We start from the raw sequence: 21,297 nt of genomic DNA, 5'->3' as shown, positions 1-21,297 counted from the left end.
GTGTTGAGCACCGACTGGCTGAGTGATCCGGGCGGCCCTCGATCCCCTTTGCCTCAGTTTCTCCATGGGGAGAGTGGGTCCGTCTCACCCCTCAGGATGGGCCGGAGGGCTCACGGCTGCATGGGAGGTGCCTGGCACAGTCAGCCCTCAGTGAGCGCCAGCCCCGCTGTCTCGTGTAGGTGACACGGAAAAGGACTGGGGGCCATGGACATGGGAAGGGGACAGCGGAGGGGTCTGGACCTTAGCGGCAGGGCACCTGGAGGGAAATCGCCCTCCCACGCGCTCTCCTCCGTCCCCTGAGCAGCAGTGACAGGGAGAAGGGACGATTCACCTGAGGTGGCCTGGGCTGGAGGGCTGTCCCAGGGCCTGTCCCATCACAGGAGCCACCGCTCTCTGACCACACTGCCTGAGGAGAGGACACACGGTCACACTGCGGCTGTCACTGCCCGCGGCCTCCGCAGCCACCACTCTGCCCGTGCCCCTCTCTGGCCGGCTGGCCCTGCCCTGTTGCCCCCGCCCGCCCTGTCTGGCCTTGCACGTGGCACTCGTGCAAGTGTGGGACTCCGCACTTTGCCAGAAGCGCTGGAGGGATGGAGCCTGTTTCCTCGCACCCCGTACCGCGGGCCCTGGGGCGCTGCCGGGCGCTGCACACCCCCCGCTGCCAGGCTGGGACCCGCAGGACCAGTGAGCGCAGCGCGGGCATGGGCGGCTCAGCGTGCCGGCCAGGAAGCTTGTCTGCTGCGCGTGTTTCTCCATCGACTCCAACAACGTGCCTGTCTGCGGTCTCCTTGGACACACGGCAGTCTCAGGAGAAGCCACTCCCAGAGCTTTGTCACTCAGGACACTGCCGTGCGTGCCTTCCTCCGTTTACTGCCCGCACGAGCTTCAGACAAGCCTCCCGAGCTAGCTGTGGGTGCGTGGAACCCGGGATCAGGCTTCTCCAGAGGGACAGAGGCCCGGTGCCCAGGGAGACCACGTCCCTGCTGTCACCTCCCCACCAGCAGTAGAGGGAAGAGCCCAGACCCGGGCGTCAGGTGACACTCCACCCCCGTCCTGTTGCTGGCCCTTCGCCGGCACATGGCTGGGTCAGCGTGTCACCATCCCCTTCTGGCCGCTAGCACCTGCAAAGCCCAGATGGCCCCGTCGTCCCTCACACCGCTGGCGTCGGGCAGGCTGTGCGGTCCCTCTCATTGCTCGTCTGCCCCCCACGCCCACCCCCACCCCTACGCGCGGTTCCCCAAGGCCAACGCCTCTGTCCTCTTCTGTGTTTCATCCCCGTGTCTCAGACCAGAGCTTGGCCAGCTTCTCCTGTAATGGCCAAGTGGCCGGCGTTTTAGCCGTGGCAGCCTGTGTGGTCCCTATTGCATGCTCTTCTTTGCTTGTTTTGTTTTAACCTTTAAAGATGGAAGAGCCCTTCTTTCATCCCGGGCTGCACCAAACCAGGCCCACGCCAGTTTGCTGAGCTGTGTTGTAAGGGATGCCCGGAACCCCGGAAACCAGCGGACACAGACGGGATGAGCAAGGAGTAAATTCACATGCTGGTCGGAGACCCCGGTCACAGCCCGCGCGAGCTGCCCCGGCCGTCGGCCACACTGGCCGCCACTGCTGTGGAGTCGAGCTCTTCCCGCTGCCTGTGGTCGTCCTCGGCGGTTCTCGTCTTTCTCCTCTTTCTCTTCACGGAGACCATCCTTTCCGTCTGGGCACGAGCCCGGGTCTCAACGGGCCCAGTGACCCCCTCGCAGGGGCGGGACTGCAGACCGTCTGCGCGCTATTCTCATTCCCCTCGTTTTATCTTTGTTTCTTTTCTATCCATGTTTTAACATTTTACTACACATTTTCCTGGAAGAACCCGCAATTTTTTGTGTAATGAAGCAAAATTTAAGTAGATGAATATTTTAGAGATTTTTTTCTTTCGCCAACACGTGTGTGTGAGTGTGTGTGTGTGTGAAACAAGCCAGTCTGTGATGCCTCCCTTCACTGGCCTAGATGCTACTCGGTGCCGCTGTGTTTAAGTGTCAGGCTAGGTGCTCAGTGCGCCTGGCCTGCGCTTTGGTAAAGTGACTGTCACCTGGTGTCTGAAAGTGTTTGGAGTTGTGATGTCTAAAGAGACGCCTTCATCCCTCTGTTTGACCTTTGGCAGCTGACGTGGTCATTCTTCTTTATTTACGTTCAGAAGTTGGTTTCTTCCGTTAGCAAGCTTCAGAAATGGAAACTGTGTCACATCCAGGGAAGTACGGTGCTTTTCTCCAGCGTCCTGACGCTCGGCACACTCAGTGCAATCTGATGTCCCTCCGGGAAACCGGCTGTCACGACGGAGGAGCGTGTGCGAGCAGCCAGGCCTGCTGCTCGTATTCTCCGTCACGGCCATGTCCAGGCTGAAACGTTATGAGACGATAATATCAGAGCTCTTGGTTGAAAATTGAGCTTTTATAATCTCCCTCAAGAGTTGGAAATAAATTTTAAAATGAAGCTTCCAGTGTTGTCAAAATCAGTCACAGTCAAAATCAAGTTGTCGAAAAGCTTTCTCAAAATTCATATTGATGATATCACTTAATAACTTTCAGCTGGACTTATCACCCTAGCTGACAGTTTTCGTTTCAAGGGGCAAAAATCACTTCGAGAATGGGAACTAAAATATTGAGGCAGAAAAGACGAGGGTGATCAAGTTTGGGAATAGGAAAGGCACGCAGAAGATGTGTATCCAAAAAGTAGCACTGTCTGCTAAAATGGTGGCCCTGGAAGGTGGCAAAGAAATCAACTATTTGCTCAACACGTAGTTTGTGACTTACGTTATTACTTTATTTCAAATGCTCATCAACCAGCAATTTGTTTATGTTCCCGATAGAGCATCCCTGGAAAGTTTAGGGAGTGCATGGAGGTCGAGATACATTGTTTCTTGCATAGTCCCAAGTTCATTGGAGGTACAGGTAGATACAGTGTCCCTTACACATAGATACCTCAGAGGGACACTTGCTGTGAATGGATGACGGCAGTGAGTACATGTTGCCCTATGGGAGGTGATGGCAAATTGATGGCTAAAAAGTTACACTAGATTAAGGAATGTATATTCAGTGGCCTTGCAACACCTGGAGATAGATTTATCACGTGTGTATTGTGCCATCTTGAATTTATTCATGTTTATGTTGTGTATTGACGTGACGTGATCATCAAAACCAAGGGACAAACATTTAGTATTTTAAAGTCTCCTTTGAAAATTTACCTCTACTTACTTACGACAATTTGAGTTTTCATTTATACTTCAAACTGTCATATTTTTCCCATCAGTATTACTAGTGTGTCTAAAAGTTTTCCCCATCGTCAAACATTTATCCCATCCTTTCATTGGCTGTCAGTTTGGATTCGCCAGGGAGCAGACACTGAGATGAAGTTATAAATCTGTGACAGAGAGAAAGGGAGGAGGTGGGTCCGGCCTGGACAGCCTGGGGCTGCGCTGCAGACCGGCCGCGGCTGGGAGAACCCGCAGAGCCGTTCTGGGGCGGAGAGCCTGCGGGGGCGCCGCACGTGGGCAGAAGCGGCCGGGGGTTAGTCCGCGCCTGGTGCCGGTGGCCGGGGGCTGCCTGACGGGATCACGGCCTTGGCCCAGCCAAAGGCGCTCAGCCCGCTCCTGGGTCCAGGGCACTCAGCTACCTGCCAGTTCTTCCGGGGAGGGAGACCTAAGCCGCACACTCGGGGGAGCCCCATGTTGGATGTTCAAAATCTCTACGTACTTGCTAATATTGCAGAACCTAGAAAACTACGTGCTGGTAACAAAAAGCCATGTGACTTCCAGAGTCGGACCTTTCCTGACGTTTATGGAGTAACTCACCTCTAAGCAACAGAGAAATGAAAACTGAGTCCAAACAGTTGAGAGTGGCATAGAGCAGTGGGCAGTAAGCGACCTGCGGGTGACGTGGTGTGTTCTTGAATCGGTGCCACTTAGCGGGTTCCATGAGCCGGACAAGGTGCGGCTGTGTTACCGTCTCATCCCGGAGACTTCCAGAACTCTGAATGAGGGGTCAGTGTCGTAAGGACACGTTAGAGAAGGAAGGCCCAGCTTTAGTGACCTGCCCAGGATCTCACAGCTGATTACTGATAGAGCTGTCGCCTCCCTAGTTCTCTCTGATTTCAAAGGATTTACGAAAGAAAATAAGCTTCCTGACCACCTTTCACCCGCAGTGAACTCGGAACGTGTCGATGTGGCCCCATGAGAAGCCCCGTGCGCAGTAGCCAGTGACTGATACAGGTGTGGGTTCCTTCACAGGAAACACCTCCGGCCTCAGGGAGCTTATGTTCGGATCCTTTCTGTACACGTCACACAACGAGTCCTTTCGGCTTTCAGCTCGTGTGGTCGTGACGATAGGTAAATGGACAGGTGTGGCTGTGTCCCAGGAGTTTTATTCTTGGGGCCCGACAGCACCTGGCAGCCCAGGTCACTGGCCACTGCAGTGGGACAGACAGAAGAGAAATGTGTGCGCAGAGCGTTGTGGGGTCTGAGGAAACGGCCGTATGTCGGTCTTTAAATCCGTGAGTTATAAAGGGTGTCTGAGAATAAAGTGGACGAGCGAGGCACGAGCCGAGGGGATAGATTCCTTGTTGGCGGTTCTGGAAGCCGACAGGGTGCAGGCCTGTTCTGTCCGGAGTCCATTTGGAACAGGAAGCCGGGCTCTGGACGAAAAGCTCTGGCCCAGGGCACAGATGTGTCAGCGATCGTGTGCTTTTCTTCAGCACGCGCTGCTGTGACCTGTGAAACAGCTGTCGGGCCACTTCCACGGCCTCTCTGACCCAACACAGCGGACACACCGTGGTTTCAGCGGTGAGAGACTCCGTCCGAGGCTGTTGGAAACCGGGGTGACAGCCTCCAGGGAGCGTGTCCTGTTGGTCACCGTGTGCAGTCTTAGACCCTTGTGGGAGTCAGCATTAGCTTCACAGTTCTTCATGGCAGGACTGGCTTAGTGTCTGTCCCCTCTGCTGGTCCCTCGCTGCACAAGAGCTGGACCCTGAGCCTGTCCACCCGTCATTGTGTCCCCAGCCCCGGCTCCGCGACTGGCCGTCCCGGGCTCTTAGGGGACAGACAGTGAAAGGGCGGAGGAGGGATGGTTCTCACTGCAGCGTCGGGGGGTGGCTGGTCCCCGGCCCCAGGCTTCTGACAGCTTGTCCTTTTTACGGAAACAGCTTCTCTGTCTTTAACCAGACCTGTTGGTATTTTCCTCAGCATTTTGCCAAGTGCAGTGTCAGTCGGGGCGAGTTTTTCCATTTGCGCCAGATGTGTCAGCCTCCTGTGAGAGCCAGTAAATGCCTTTCTTCTGCCAAAGAGGCAGTATTTTCCCTGAGAGCCAGACCGTCTGATGGTAAGGTAGTTAAAAATCCACCCCTCCTATGTAAAAGAAAGAAAAAGAAAAGAGCAAATGTGAATCTTACATACTCAGAATCTAAAAAATGGAAAGTCGCTTTAACTTTGTCAAGTGAAAACCTCACCTTATCAAGATACAAAAGGAATTGTGTAATTGTGTTTCCTGAGTAAATACTGGAGAATTAAATGTATAATTTGTAATCATTGTTATTTTCTTGAATTCTATGCCACAAATACTCAGCAGGCACAATGTTGTGTTTTCTAATTTAATGTGTACAATTAACTGCTGGGATCTCATCTTGCGTCTTTCAGCAAATGTTTGCTGATGATGAGTTTTCTGTTTTGCTTTGCTTTTTGAAAGGAATATAAGTGCATTTAAAAAAAAATCCCCTGGGGTTTGCTCCTGACAGAAAAAAACAAACCAAACATAAAAAACAACAACAAAAAACGCAAATTGTGGTCTTCTGTTATATCACGAAAGGCTGATTGTCCCTGTTCATGACAGAAAACATTTGATGAGCAGTATAGGAAAGTGTTTCCAAAACACATGAAAAGAAAGCTTTTATACGATAACAAAACTTTCCTGGAAGAACCGTAACCTTTCTTCTTTCACACATCGTCCCCTCCTGACACACCTGGAAGTGTGTAAACTACGCTTCCCTGAGCATTTCCCATGCGGCCCCTTTGGGCACTGGCGGGGGGATTGCAAACGGGTGCAGCCAGCGGGGAAGACAGTGTGGAGGCTCCCAAAACATTAAAAGTGGGACTGCCATATGACACAGTCGGCCCACTTCTGGGTATTTGTCCGAAGGAAATAAAAACAGTATTTTGAAAAGACGTGTGCACCCCACGTTCATTGCAGCATTGTTTACAAAAGCCAAGATACAATAGCAACCTGGTGTCCATGACCGGCAGATGGGTAAAAACAAGGGTGTGGTACGTACATGCAATGGAATATTACACAGCCATAAAAAGGAATGGAGCCCTGCCATGTGGAGCAACCTGGGCGGACCTAGAAGGCCTTATGCTCAGTGGAATGTCACAGAAAGGCAAATGTCATGTGATCGCACACGTGCAATCTGACAAACAAAAGTAATAGCTGCAGAGAACAGCTTGATGGGGGCGTGGGGGCAAAATGGGAGACGAGGGTCAAGGAGTACAAAGTTCCAGTTATAGAATAAATAATTCCCGGGGGTGTACTGTAGAGCATGGTGACCACAGTTAACACTGTCTTGTACGTTGGAAAGTTGCTGAGTAAATCGGAAAAGTTTTCATTGCAGGGACACCAACTGGTAACTTTATAATGTGACAGATGTTAACTGGCCATATTCTGGTGATCACGTCCCAGGGTACGCAGGTGCTGAATCCTTATGCCGTTTGCCTGAAACTGATAGAAAGTTAAATGCCAATTACACCTCAATGTAAAGAACAGATACGGGTGGAGAAGTTTCTCTGCAAGGCACTGGTGGCCCCAGGACAGAAGGTCCCAGCACACTAGGGATTAAATCAGCGCTCACGGGCCAGAGAGGAGGGCCCCAGGGAGCGGGCGCAGGGTCTGCGGGGGGTGGTGACGAGGAATGTGCCATTTGCAGGGGATTTCAACACACTCAGACCAACTACAGTTTACCTTCTTTCTAGTATCTGCCGTGCTCGGGCAATGTTGAGCAAGGATAGACCTAAAGTTCTCCTCCCGTCAGTAACCACCCTTAAAAAGCGGGACCCCGGACCAGCTGAAAGAGAGTGGGGGTCGGAGGAAGGTGGCTTCGTAAGGCTGCAGGGGCGTCTGGGGTTTTTCTAGGGAAATGAAAGTGTCGGCCCAGAGGAAGCGTCTTAACAGAGCAGGGGCTGTAACCAGCAAAGCCATCCGAGGACGGCTGGAATGTGCAGGACCGGCGCCCGGCGTCCCAGCGGAAGGAGCCTCGGGTCTGGACTCAGAACCGTTTCCTCGTGGCACGTTGTAGATGTTTTCCTCTCTCAAATAACTCACAAGTTCTGGTTGCATTATGCAGTGTAGTTATTCATCATATCCACTTTTGAAAATAACCGTGATGTTTCCAAAATAACGTCCGTATTCCTGATGCAGCTGCTGCTAAGTTACTCTGTGCGTTTCGTGCGAAATCACTGTAACTGCATCAGGAGCCCCCTGCCCTTTCTGACCTTGACTGCTGTGTTCTGCATTTGGACTGTCTTCACACAGGTAACAAGTACTGGGTGTTCAAGGACACGACCCTCCAGCCGGGCTACCCACACGACCTGATCACCCTGGGAAGCGGGATCCCGCCTCACGGCATCGATTCGGCCATCTGGTGGGAGGACGTGGGGAAAACCTATTTCTTCAAGGGGGACAGGTCAGTACACCTTCACGTGCGGAAGCTCTTGGCTGATGTCTGGCCACGTCGGGGTTGCTAGTTTGTCACAGACGTGGCCTGTTGCTGATGGCAGGATGGTGTGGATGTCAGCGTGAGGATTAGTGGAATAGCGCAGGACATCCCAGGTGAACCGTCCTCTAATTCACCCAAATAGCTGCCCTCTTTACGTAAATGTAAATGTGCAGCGTCCACTCTTTCTCCTCTTCCTGATCTTAACAGGCCTTCACTGTGTGGACCCTGCCTGTGTCTATGTCCTCCCAGAGCATTTTCTTGTAGTTTTGCTAACTTTATTTTTAAAGTACTTTTCAGCAAAGGCTTTTTGGTTTTGTTTGTTTGGTTGGTTGGATTTTTGCTTGGCACCCAGTTAACTGTGAGCATTGTCAAATAATTCCAGTTTGGTCATGAGTTCTGTTTACTTAGGTGGCAGCGGGAGGTGTTAGGAGCTGCCTCTGAGTGGGCGCAGGGCTTGGGCCTGAAATGCCGCGTTCCTCCTGTGCTCATTGCTCCTTTCCTTTCCTGTCAGGACGTCACTCACAGGGCTGGTCAACTTAAGTGAATCGTTAGCCATATGACGCATGGGAGCTGCTACATATACACGATTCCAGCCCTGACCACTTTGGACATATATTACATGTAAAACAGAAGTTGAAGGCTATAGCTGTTATTAATTTAATATTAGGTTAAAAAGTAATAAAGATGAAACGTCAAATTTTAATTACATTATTACTAGCTGGGTCAAAATGTTACTCTCATGAATAACCCTGTTGGCATGTAGGGCTTATGTATGCCATTTTACAAGTAAATTGACAGCACCCACAAACACGCATGTGAACAATAAGCTTTAATGTCTGACCAGTTAGTATTGAGTATCCCTTAAAACCTTAGCCTAACATAAACCTGGAAAGTGTCTCCTACTGTAGGAGAAAAGTAGTAAGGGTATAAACCTTGTTTATTTTGCAATTTGCAAAATGCAGAAAGTTGCATTCATATAATTACATGATTGCAAATGATTTCAAACACTGAGTTTTGCCTTTGAACAAAAAGGTCCTACAATTTGCCTCCATAGATAAGAACATACATTTTAAATGCATTGTGTTACTTTCTGTACATTAGATTGATATACATGCCTATAGCAATACGTTCAGACTAACTCGCTGTCACTAAGCTCAGATTTGGCCACATGTTTCTTACTAAACCACAAAACAAAAGATCCATCAATGGAAACTTTTATTAAAGTAGAAGATACCACTTATGACCACGAAAAGTATGTGGTGTGACCCTCAGGGGACGTGAGTGTGTCCGAGGAGGGCCGGAGAGTGAAGACATTAGCCACATGAGACCCCGAGGGTGGGCCGCCTGCAGATTTAACAACACAGCCTTTCAAATACCAGCCCTCAGGCCGAGAGAGCTCAGCTGCTCGCTGCTGTGACTGCCTGGATGTGCCTGCAGGACTAGGGTCCGGACAGAGCCGTGCGGGGTCCTTGCGGGTATTTTCTTGGCAGAAAGGGGTGGAAACAGGCTGAGAAGATGGACTGGAGAAGTTAGCCCCCAGCAGACACGGCTGCTTAGCTTTCCCGTAGCACTATTAATGAGGATTTCCACAGGTCATGAAACTGCCGTTCCGTTAGCAGATAGCCTTGTGTCGCGCATGCAGGTACGACTTTTCAGAATGTTTCCATTGTAAAATTTTAGCACTTACTGAAAAATCATGTTTAGAACTTAAACGCGGGCTACCTCAAATCAGGGAAATCAGGGAAGATTAGGTAACAAGTTTACAATAGAAGAAAGACTAGTAAATGGGAAGAAGTCTAACGCATCCATTTCCTCTTTGAGAAGCTGAGTACAAAATACAACAAAATGCATGGAAGTAGTACCTTGATTTTAAGTCCTGTTTAAGTACTTTATAGGTTTTAAAAAGTTTTATAGCAGGTTTCCATTTACTTTCCATGTGTGTGATCTTAGATGTTATGAGTTATGGATGTTTTATAAACAGGTGACTTCATGTTCATATAATTACATGATGCCGATGTCACACCATTTATCAGCACATTCTTTCTAGAGTAAAAGTAGGTGGAGAAGACTGAAGCTCTAACTCAAACATAGAAATGACAGCTGGTTGTCACTTTCATACAAGAAGTCAGGGCGTCTGTCTTCCTTAAAGGCCGTGTATATTTATAATACTTCACAGTTTTATCTATTTTTCATGTATATTTTTGAGAGAAAACATACTGACATGTATTTGCCATGACTTATTTCTCCCACTGCCCTCTCTCTATTTAAAAAAGTAGTGGCAGGTGGGTGAGAGAACCAGGTGAGCGAACCTGACAGAAGCCGGAGGCACAGGCCCTCCTGAAACCTCCCGAGTGTAACGCAGACATGCAAACGCACAAGGAACTTCCAGCCGCGGTGTCACTCGGTCCCTCAGATTCCCACTCACTCTGTTCTTCATGGGCTGTCATTTCAAACTTGGATATTCTCTGATCCTCATGGCATTTAGCTCTGAAAGGCTATGTTTCTGAATCATCTCTCGCATCTTCTCCCAAATATACTTCATTCTAAGCTAACCTTTGAGAAAGTTAAGATGTTTTCAAAGATAGAAGACGAAACGTAGATCCAGTTTGGTTTTATTACTATTATTACCACTAGTAGCCAAACAGGAAAATGCATCTATTCTTCCAGATTAAGTTGCCTGTTTACGGAGTAATTAGTTAATGTATGTGTGTGTTTTAAAATTATTTAACAGTATAAATTGATATTTTCATTTCTGTTGCATTTTTAAGACTGTTTCTGAAGAGTGAAATCTTGCATGATTGTCTGGGTGTGAAGCAAAGGAGCAGAGCAGTGTTTTTGTGGTAGCTTCACAGAGGCAGGTAGGCTTGACTCTGAGTGACAAACGAGGCGGAGCAGGGTGAGGAAATACTGGGTCACGTCAGCAACCCTTGGAGGCTTGTTCAGCTGGAGTCTAATACCCAGCAACACCCCGCTGAAGCACGCCATTCCAGCATTTTCTATGCCATTTCTTTCTTCTCACAGAAAGAATTTAAGAAAACGTATAGTAGCACATGGACCATTTTTGTTTCTCAGGGATGTGACTCATGAGCCAGTCTAAAAAAATGATGATTCCATCTCATTTCTAATCATTACTTTGAAGCATTGATTCGCGATGCTTCTCTCAGAGTCAGCGATTTCGCGTCAGCATTCACGTCACGTACAGCAGAGATCACTGTTGTGTCCGAAGAAGAACTCTGAGGTCCGTCGTAACAGCCTCGATCATTTGCGGACGCGCCTGAACCAAATCCCCCAATTTTTTCCATTGTAATAAGCTACGCCTTCAACCCCCAGATGGTTTATTTATACAGTATTCCATCTGAATATGTTATTATAATAGACTTCTCATTGAATCCATGAGCTATTTATCAGGGAGGAAAAAAAAATCAGTGGAATGAGCTTTCTTGTTTCCACGTTGAAATACGGTCAGATAGGTTGGAAATTAAAATGCAAACCTGTATTTCTGAATGAGCCCCAGCGCCCTTCATCAGGCAGCTCTGGGTGCAGAGGACGCGAGTCCCATTTGGGCTGACTGGACACATAGCAGAGCTGACACCCGGCAGATAACCGACTGCCCACGCGTGCGGCGAGGTTTTCAGACTGTGACGTGATCCCATATTATAGCGTGGCGTTCTCTGCTAGCAGACAGGGAGACGTGCTTTCATTCCGACAAATTCAACCCAGAATTATGTTCCTATGAGAGACTACAAGACATGTCACATCGCAGTGATTTATTCCTGAGACGAGACCTCTATGAATCTAAGGTGCCTGGCATGTGACACAGGTGCTCAGACAAGTGTTGGTGGGAAATGGATCGACGTGTCAGAACGAGGGAGGGAGGAGGGTCACAGTCACACGCAGACATCAGGGATCGAGTGTGGGGACCGAGAGAGACGCAGGTGGACCCTCGCAGGAAAGCTTCCTCAGTGAAACGTTGGCCGTGACCTGGTGGACCATGTGCCGCTCCAAGTCCAAGAGCCCTAGTTGGTGTCACCTCTGCAGCGTCCAAGGGAGGGGATGTGACTGTCACGGCCTCTGAATACTAAGGTGCCAGTCTGTGGTGAATGAAGGAGTGACCCTGACATCAGACGCAGTAGAAAGGACCGCTGAGGGGTGGTAGTGACGCAGGTAGAAGGGCGTATGCACACAATGACCTCATAGCTAGAGCGCTAGGCAGCCCGTAGGTACTACGTGGACATTGTCACCACTTCTTGGAGGGCACACCTGGTTTCTTACATCACATGCGGGCTGTGCTCCCATTGTCCCTGGGATTCTAAATTATTCCAAACTTCTAGGTCAGCAGAACTTAAAAACTCTCTAAGTTACAGTTCATGGCACCTAAAAATGCCCTTTATTGTAAGATCTGTCACTATTTAGTCTGTCACTAAGGGCGCCACCCTGCTCAGTGACCGTGACACAGTGTGGATGGTGAAGGACATGCCAATTTTCAGACACAAAACGTGAGAAAATGCTGGGCTCTTGGAACACGAGAACGGCCGAGAGTGACCCAAAGTGGAGATCCTCAGTTTGCTCCTGGACCTCGAGCGGTTCTGTGATGGTGGCGCAGGGGCCCCGCGGAGGGTGGGAGTCCCAGGCCTGCCTCCTGCGGGCTCTGCCAGTGTGTACATCTGTCCCCGAGGACCAGCCAGGACGTGCCCTACCGTCCCCACCCACAGTGTCGCCTCCCCAGCAGCTCCACCCTGAATCCAGAGCGTCTGCTTTTCACGTTCCTGACACACACTCCCATTGCCCAAGCCAGCCAGGCGGGCCCCCCCACGACCTTCCCTGCCCAGCGTTGCTCTTGCGGAGGTCCAGGCCCCAACATGCTGGCGTTAAACCCACTTCGTTCTCTCGCATGCTGTGTCCATCCCCTGGGAAGCCCTGTGGCTTCTCCCTTCTAAGTAGTGTGTCCAGTCCCCGCGGTACCGGGGACCCACCGCCCACACTCTGGCCCAAGGGTTCTCAGTGACGTGCTAACTGGATCTCCTTCCATCTGTTGAACTTGCAGCATGACTGTGTTCCTTGCAAAGCGAAGGCACATCCTGGGGCCCCTGTGACCCAGTCCACGCGAGCCCCCCATCTCTCTGAGAGGGAGCCCCGGGCTCTGCGGCAGCCCGAAGGCCTGGCCGCCGGGGCAGGTCCCCGTCTGACCTCGGCCCCCGTGGCTCCCTCGGCTCTGCTCACACCCGCCACAGCGAGGCCTCTATCCCGGGTGCCTGCGTAGGACCTTTCCACGTGTCGCTACTCTGCCTGGAATGATCTTTCCCCAAATGATGGGCTGCTCCCCACTTCTGTCTGCTCCTGCTCAGACGCCCTGTGTGTCCTGATTTACAATGGTTGACCCATGTTCCACATCACTTTGCTTTGTCACCTTAATGGCTCTGACCAACTCCTAGTGTGTATGTCCTTACTGATGAGTTGGTTCTTCTGCCTCTGACCCCGACGTAGCCTCAAATATAAGCCTGACGAGAGCCAGGGCGTGTCTGGCCTGTTCGAGGTTGTATGTGGAGCACGTACAGTAACGCCAGGAAGGTAGCAGGTTCTCAGTACCATTGGATGGATGGATGGATGGATGGATGGATGGATGGATGGATGGATGGATGAATGGATGGATGGATGAATGAAGATGTGCGCCCAGGATCATTTCAAAAAAATGTTCTGCTGCCTAAGGAAGATTTTTGAAAACTGAAGGCCTCTGATTCACACATAGGTCGGTGCCACCCTTTTGGATTATAAATGTGCTTCGCTTGTATAATATACTTAGGGAGCATTTTTATTAATCTTGGCAGACTGAGTAAATATACAGAAACATGCCCGTTTTTACCACACGCAGGAAAGGACACAGTAAGTGCTCCGCGTCCGCCATCCTCGCAGTGACAGGTGGCGCAGGGTGGGGACTTCCCCGCGGGGGGGCTGCCGCGTGGGCGGCACTTCCTGCGTCTGCATGTGTGTTGTTGGCGTTGTCTCTGTCCCTTTTAGGTATTGGAGATACAGTGAGGAGATGAAAACCATGGACCCCGGGTACCCCAAGCCCATCACCGTGTGGAAGGGCGTCCCCGACGCGCCGCAGGGGGCCTTTGTGCACAAGGAGACCGGTAGGTAGGCGCATCCGTGCTGCGAGCCTTCCCAGCCTGAGGCTTAACCCACGCGCCGGGGGGGTTTCTCAGCTCAGTTTACTTTATAAGGAAAAACAAGGTCATTTTTTTAAAGGGAGGGTGTGGATGCCACTGAAGTAGCCTTTCCTGATTTTTTATTGAAATTCATGTAAAGACACTAATCGCACGCACTGGACAGGAGCTGGTCACGGAGAAGAGCCAGGTGTCGCTGAGCCTGGATAGGTGGTGACAGTGTCATCGCTCACGTGGCTCAGTGTCAGCGCGCAGGGGGGTCCCCGCCGGGACCGCGGGGCTGCACACCCTGTCTGAACCCCCTCTTTCTCCTTGTTGGGGGTTAGTGAATAGGCCTCCGCCATAATAATAATAGTCCAAAATAAAACCTAAGCACAGTGTCCCAGGGCAGAGGAAGGGAAAGAGGTATCGTTCTGAAACTCGGAGAAAACACACCCACCAAATGGTTTGTAATAGGAACCAGAAGAAACTAGTTCCCCACGTGGTCCTGCTGGCATGAAAAATCTCTGACATACGTGGACAAGAGCAGAAGAAACATCACTTACAGGAACCACGGTATCGCCCACATCAAGGGTACATTTTGTGAGGAGAGAAGCAGGTTCCTTATATTCGGAATTGAGTGTCTTCACATAGCAGAAAATAAGTTTGTAAAACTACTGACACCGGGAGGCAGCATGTAGAGAAAATGAGTGCTCACGAATGACGAGAGATGGCAGAAGCAGCATCAGCACACCTGTGCCTTCCGGTCTGGGCCCTCCTTCCGTGGGTCAGGAGCGGCTCGGCGCGTCTCCTCCGGCGGCTCTCGGAGCCCCTGAGCCCACCATCCCCTGCTCTGCAGACCCTCCCCTCGCAGCCCCGGAGTCACCAGCAACGCACATCAGTGGTTGAAATGCATTTTGCCCTCGCCGTCACTCAAATGTCCCTCCCTGAGGTCGAGGTCTCCTGTTCGTCTGAAACCCTACTCAGAGCTCGTAGCTTCTTGCCTTTAAGTCAGGTTTTACAGTCCGTCCCCTACGTTTGCATGAAGAGAGCAAGCTCGCGTTATTAAGTGAACACATTTATATTAGTAGTTATATTTAGATTCAAAGTCATTCCCTGTAGTTGGCCATCATGAAATCAGTGACCATGGAGCCCTGAAATGCCCCCTCGGCCACCCTGCCACCGACACAGGACTTTCTTCCTTGGAGTCCTCTCCTAGTGGTAATAATATTTTTTTTAAAGTCCACAAGCTTCAAATCTAGCTGTAGGTTTCTGAAGGATGTGTTTTATGTTACGGGGAAGGGGCCTTCCTGTGTCACCTACTGGTACTAATTGTGCCACCGTGACCGTGGACCAGGAATGCTCAGTGCCATTTACCGAGTGCCGACACATACCAGTTTGTACATAAATTCACTGTCTCATTTAATGTCCAGCACAAATACCTCTTTCCCTCATTGTTATTTATAAACGAGGAAACCAGTATCAGCTAGGTTTAAGAAACTCCTCCTGGTAACGAAAGGAAGAGGACTGTATCTGCGGGTGTGACACAGCAGCTGCCTGAACGTGTGTCTAATACAGTGTATCCGAAGGGAAAGTGAACGCATCTTCTGTACGTTGTATCACCAAACTAACTGACCGGCTGCCCAGCCAAGCTCCGTGTTTCATTCCGTCACAGTCGACAAGCCGGGCTTTCTGGGAATGTCGCTTCCTGACCTGTCAGCCTCCTGGTGTTCACCTGTAACCATCATACTTTAACATTTTTCTCATTTTCCGTTTTCCTCTTCGCCCCCCAAATAGCTAGAGCAGCATATTTGACTCATGTAGAACAGAGTGGAGGGACGTGTTCTTGGCACTCCCTTGTTCGACCGTGTGTCAAGCAAAGGCACGAGCTTCGCACTTACCCTAAAATTGTGGTGATGAATCTGCATCAGCCGGCCTTCAAACCGTCTTGCCGTTAGCGGCTACCAAGCCCCACCTGCCAGGCAGTCTACATTCTCTCCTTAGAAAATGCAGTTTTACATGCAGCTTTTAACACCGTTGCATTTTACCTTGCAGTGACAGCCCCTTGTAGCCTGCTACAATAGTTTTGTATTAATTCTCCACCCCCATGCTCGCTCTCTGTTAAAATCTACAAGTGGGATTGAAACAGATATTTCCAAAAGATTTAGTTTATTCCTTCACACTTATTAAACCCTAATTAAATTCTTACCAATGCACATAAGAATGGAAAACAGAAACCACATGGGCGCTGCCATCTGGGACTGACTGTCTACTAAGTCGTAAGGAGAGCTGTAGGGGCAAGTACCTCGCTGCATTCAGGAAAGTCACCACTAAGGCTCAGTCCAGTACAAGAGGGAAAAGTCACCAAATGATACAGCACACGGCCTCTCATTCTTTCTCCGAATTTCTCAAAAATGATCATTTAGGAAACCATTCATCTGAAGTAGCTACTCTGCATAAGCATATCTACAAGCTGGTAACCCCTTAAAAGGGAAGGGAATATGAGTACAGAAATATTTCCTCAACCAGCTGGCATTTCATAAATGGAAAAGAAAAGCAAGCCTAAATTACGGAATGAGATGATTTCCGTGGGACAGATACCTATCACCAAGACTTCAGGCTACTTCTCAAATACTTGCATTCTCTAACGCCTACTGACCAGGCATCTTACCTCTAACAGGTGTGCTCAGTAAACTCGAACCCCATTCCTGTATGTGGAGTGTTACGTGACACAGGCCTGCCGAGCTGCAAATACGAGAACGGAAGCTTCTGAACTTCTCGATGGCGCCAGTAGCTTCATACTAATCAGCTTGGACTAGAACTAGAGATGAGAACACTTGGAGCTGCCGGCTTCCAGGTTACACGAAGCTCAGTCGCCCGACCTCAGGGCCGCTGGATTCTGGATCAGTGCCATCACTCAGCTCTGTCACCTAACGTCCTGTCGCTTGGCAAGCCCTCCACGGGTCTCCTTCCAAGCTTGTTTAGTCATTACACTGGATTTCATTAGCGTGAGCAGATACCGGGTCCCTGCAGAAAAATTTGAACCTACACACACCTGTTTTCACTTGGCAAGTTGCTGTGATTGCAAAACCGACCTTTGAAAAGAAAAGCAACAGCAGATTTTTATGACGTTGACACAACGATTTCCAACACAACATGACCCGAAGGGTGGTCTGTCCCAGCTGAGACGGTCTGATGGCTCTCAGGGGTGGTTGGTTGGTTCGTTTGTTTGAGGGGTAACAGTTGTCTGAGCCTGTGCTGTTTCACCGAGGAGCATTTGTTCAAAGACACGAGGTCCCCAAGGGCCCGGTCTTGGGAGAAGCAGCGGAGTTCAGGCTGGAGCACGAGACCCACTCCCACCAGGACGGGGCCTCAGCCGCTCTGCCTGAAACGTGCAGGTGTTTAGTGAGGGGTGAGGGATGTCATGTGTGAAGTTTCTCACACACTCTTCTTCCACAGAACGTGCTCAGTGACACAGGACCACGACAGCCCTCACTAAGGATTAGCAAGTCTAACGTAGGCATACGATTCCAAAACACGTAGCTCCCAAAAGGTAGTTTTTAGGTAATTATGACATGAAAACATTTCATTTTTGCTTCTTAAATTTTATCTCAAAGTTAAAGTCCAAGAAGGTTAGTCACAGAGAAACGTAATGTGAAGGGTTATGGACAGAAAGACAAAGCAGGATATGTGCCCCAGCAAAACAATGTGGAGACTATTGCTACGGAAACCACACAGATTAGTGGTTTAGTTGTCACAAGCCTGCGAAGTCTGGTCTCTGAGTCTGTAATGGTTTGGGACATACATCATACATGTTGTTAGTGACTTGAGCCTCCCACATACCCCCGCCCTCCAGGAAATACATGTTACTCGGAATTATTACCGATAGAATTGTGGATTCACTTATACTCTTCCTTGTTAATTCTTCAGAGGGATTAATGTTGGCTTTAGAAGTTCCATAAAATATGGCCAGGTGACATAATGTCACATAAGCTCAGCAAATAAGGGAGGAGAAGGAGAAGAGACGCTGGGCGTGACCCCGAGCCCACATGAGGCCAGTGCACAAACACCCCACACACGGGCGGACACGAGGTTCCCGTCCGGCAAAGGGAAACAGCTCCAGTTCCTGTTACGGTCGGCCGTGACTCCTTGTCCCACGACAGAGGGAGGCCTGTCTAGCAGCAGCACAGCCTTCCCGTAGGAGCGGGGGGCCCTTCCCGGGTGGCGTCTCCTGACAGGGAAGCCTGCCCGCAGTGTGGTGTCTTGGGGCAGACGTGCTGCGACCTGAGGTGTGGCATACAGGTGACACTGTCACAGTCCTGTGTGGGCCTGGGCTGTGGGAGGGCGTCCACCCCGTGTCGGCAGGTGGCTGTGCACAGCCCCCTGCAGGGAGTACCTCTGGGCTGGGCCTCCAGAGGCGCCAGAGGGCACAGCTCCCGGCGCCCAGCGGCCAGAACCAGACCCGCCTGCCCCCGCAGCTGGGCTCGGCGGGCGTCTGCTCCCTGCACAGACCGCGGGGCTTTCACACGCTCTGTCACGTAGCCGACTGAGTGAGGGGTCTGTGCACGTGCCCTTCCCCAAATGAGTGGTGCCTGTGTGCTGTCCTCTGCCCACAGGCTTCACCTACTTCTACAAAGGAAAGGACTACTGGAAATTCAACAACCAGATCCTGAAGGTGGAGCCCGGCTACCCCAGGTCCATCCTCAAGGACTTCATGGGCTGCGAGGGCCCCACAGACAGAGACAAGGACGGCCCGAGCGCGCCCGACGACGTGGACATCGTCATTAAGCTGCACGACACGGCCAGCACCGTGCGGGCCGTGGCGGTGGTCATCCCGTGCACGCTGGCCCTGTGCCTGCTGGTCCTGCTCTACACCGTGGTCCAGTTCAAGCGGAAAGGGACGCCGCGGCACATACTGTACTGTAAGCGCTCGATGCAGGAGTGGGTGTGAGGGCTCGGCCTCCGTCTTCCCCAGGAGTTTGTGCTAACTTGAGGTTCGAGACGAGAGCCGTTGTGTTCTGCTGGTTCCTGGCTCGGAGCAGGCCGGCGCAGCCCGCGGGGCGGCCGGTCCCGCACGTGAGTGGAAGTGCAGCCGCGGGAGTCTCCATGGCGCGCCGTCCCCGCCTTTCTCTGCCCTTGTTCTTCGCCCTTCAGTTGTAGGCCTGCCCTCTGCACGCTCAATGCCCAGTACCTTTTCAGGAGTAACTCGAGAAGAGGGAAACAAGAAGAAAAGGTTCTTCTCAAAGGTTTCTAACATGATTTTCCTTCTGAAGTCTGAGCCCAGTTCTTGGGGGGAGGGGGGGAGAGGGAAGCAAAACAGAAAACCCACGCATTTTTGCTTTAAAGCAAAGAAAAGTTTAAGAGGTTACACAAAAAACCCACAACTGAACTTTCAGGAAAGTGTGAAGACCCAAAACAGCTTTGTCTCCAAAGAAGAGAGCTCTGACTGCTCGGAAAGTCTCGTGTGTGTGTCCTTGTGTCAGGCGGGGTGGGGACGCACCAGGAAGCCGCTGTCGGGACTGCCGTTTTCCAGAACACAAGGGGCCAAAATCTCTGCAATATAGTAACAGCCTTAATGAGACACCCATTTTTCGTTTTCTACAGCTGGTGTCAGCCATGTCCGTGTCCATACCATGTGTACTCAGAGTGAGATTCAGACAGGACCTTCAGATTGTTCGGAAGTGTCTCTGCCCTTCTGCCACCTCGCCCGTGTCACTGTGGTGACCCCCCCCAAGCTGTTTTAGGCCATTGCCCCGGCCTTCCCTGGTCTGTCGGGAATATTCGTTAGAGGGAGCAAGAAGCAGTATGTCCCTAAAGTGGTCTGAAGCGCCAGTTGTCTCAGATGGCTGTGTGACACTGGTGACAGTCAGGGTAACCCTTTGGGAACTGTCAGACCAGCTTTCGGAGTCGCAGGGTCGTCAGCTTTGCTGTGTGGTGGTTTGCAGGACGGGCGGTGGGGACGCCAGGCACAGCTGCAGGAAGGTCAGGTTTTTAAAGCAGATTATCCTATAACCCCATGTAATTTTTAAGTGACTTACGGTACTGCAGAAATGCATTTATGACAAACAGAGATGATGTTACTTGCCAAACAATTTCCTGGCAAATAAAAAGGTATTTTATTAAGTATCTTGTAAGAGTGAAATTTTATTGGAACAAATGCCGATGATGGCCTGTCTTGTTCGTTGTTGTTAGATGCATCGAATTTCCGTTTGAAAACCCTTCGCATGACAGGTTAGTGTGCCTTGGACCAGGCAGGGCCCTCGCCGTCTGACAGATGCGCGCAGGTAGGTGTGGCTGGGCTCCCGTCACCTGCCGCACGGCTGCCGTAGTTCTCAAAGCGTTGGCGTGGCTGCCGACGGCCGGCGCCCGTCTGACCACTGACAGAGCCCAGAGGCCGCAGAGCAGCTCACCGTGGCGCTGACTCGTCCCGGCACCAGTGCCGCCACTTTCCCGTGACCTGCAGAGCAGGTTTGTACTGGTATTTTTTCCTAGAGAAAAGCCAGCACTCAACAGACCTTGCTGTTGATTTTCAGAGCTGCTTCTTGCCATGGAAGGCAGCTGGCCACTGGGCTATGACCCTGTAGAGACAGTCAGAGGGAGCCCCCCATCGAGGAGCCCCCAGGAGCCAGGCCCTGGCTTCGGGGGGAAGCCCGGGTGTGAGGAGATCCTCGGGAGACAGTGAGCAGCTCGCCTGGAACTCGCTTTCCCTTCTGCTGGCTGGCTCTTGCCTGTTGTCTTCTGTGACAATTGTCCTGGGGGAGCCCTGCTCTGCCGGTGCCCTCTGGCCTTGAACTTGCAAATGCGCAGATGGAGGCCCCTCTGCCGCTCCTCCACTGAGTGGGAACTGTTCTCTGAAATCCTGGTGAGTGGAAGCTGTTGGCCTCGAGTGGATGGACAGATGGACGCTCCGCTGTCACATGTACCCCAGAGCCCCGGAGGGAGAAGGGACTTTGCATTTTCCTTTAATATAATTTCAAGTCTAAATTCATCATTTTAGGACAAATATAAAACTATAAGAAAAAAAAAAATCCTCAAAATACTTGAATTGCCAGTGCGGCTTTTATATAAAGTAGGAATTTTATACTAGTGAGAATTTCTTACTCGTTTGCTAATGATACACATTTCCAGATGATTTTTAATGAGTGTAGGTATCCCTTCTTATTTGGAAATGGATAGGTTGGCTGCCTTGAATTTATATTTCTCCTCCATGTGGCGTGGAAATGAGAACGCCTTTCGGTTGCATGTTATGACTGGGTTGGGAAAGCATTTTGGAATCACGGGTGGCACGTGGCAAAACCTTGTGGACGGTTACTTCTTACAACCTGGACACTACAACGTAAGGCGAAGAAAGGAGTGGACTTACGGCCCAACGTTCTGCAGGGCACACTGTGTGTGGACGGGACGGGGGCCGTGCGTGAGGCCG

The 21,297-nt window shown here is 50.8% G+C and overlaps 1 protein-coding gene across 2 annotated transcripts in view; it reads left to right on the top strand.

The window, feature by feature from the left end:
• Nucleotides 1–19,994, top strand: part of MMP16 (matrix metallopeptidase 16) — a 154,393-nt gene extending 134,399 nt beyond the window's left edge. For both annotated transcript variants that reach the window (XM_081070079.1, XM_081070078.1), the window contains exons 8-10: nt 7,548–7,698; nt 13,747–13,862; nt 18,491–19,994. In XM_081070079.1, the coding sequence (XP_080926205.1) occupies nt 7,548–7,698; nt 13,747–13,862; nt 18,491–18,825 (602 nt within the window). In that variant the 3' untranslated portion in view covers nt 18,826–19,994. The remainder of the gene's footprint in view (nt 1–7,547; nt 7,699–13,746; nt 13,863–18,490) is intronic.
• Nucleotides 19,995–21,297: the final 1,303 nt, after the last annotated feature.

The sequence above is a fragment of the Rhinolophus hipposideros genome (assembly GCF_964194185.1).
Source record: "Rhinolophus hipposideros genome assembly, chromosome: 13".
In the NCBI taxonomy this organism is placed as follows: Eukaryota; Metazoa; Chordata; class Mammalia; order Chiroptera; family Rhinolophidae; genus Rhinolophus; species Rhinolophus hipposideros.
Note: the sequence above shows the minus strand (reverse complement) of the source record. Positions and strands in the feature narration are given on the sequence as shown.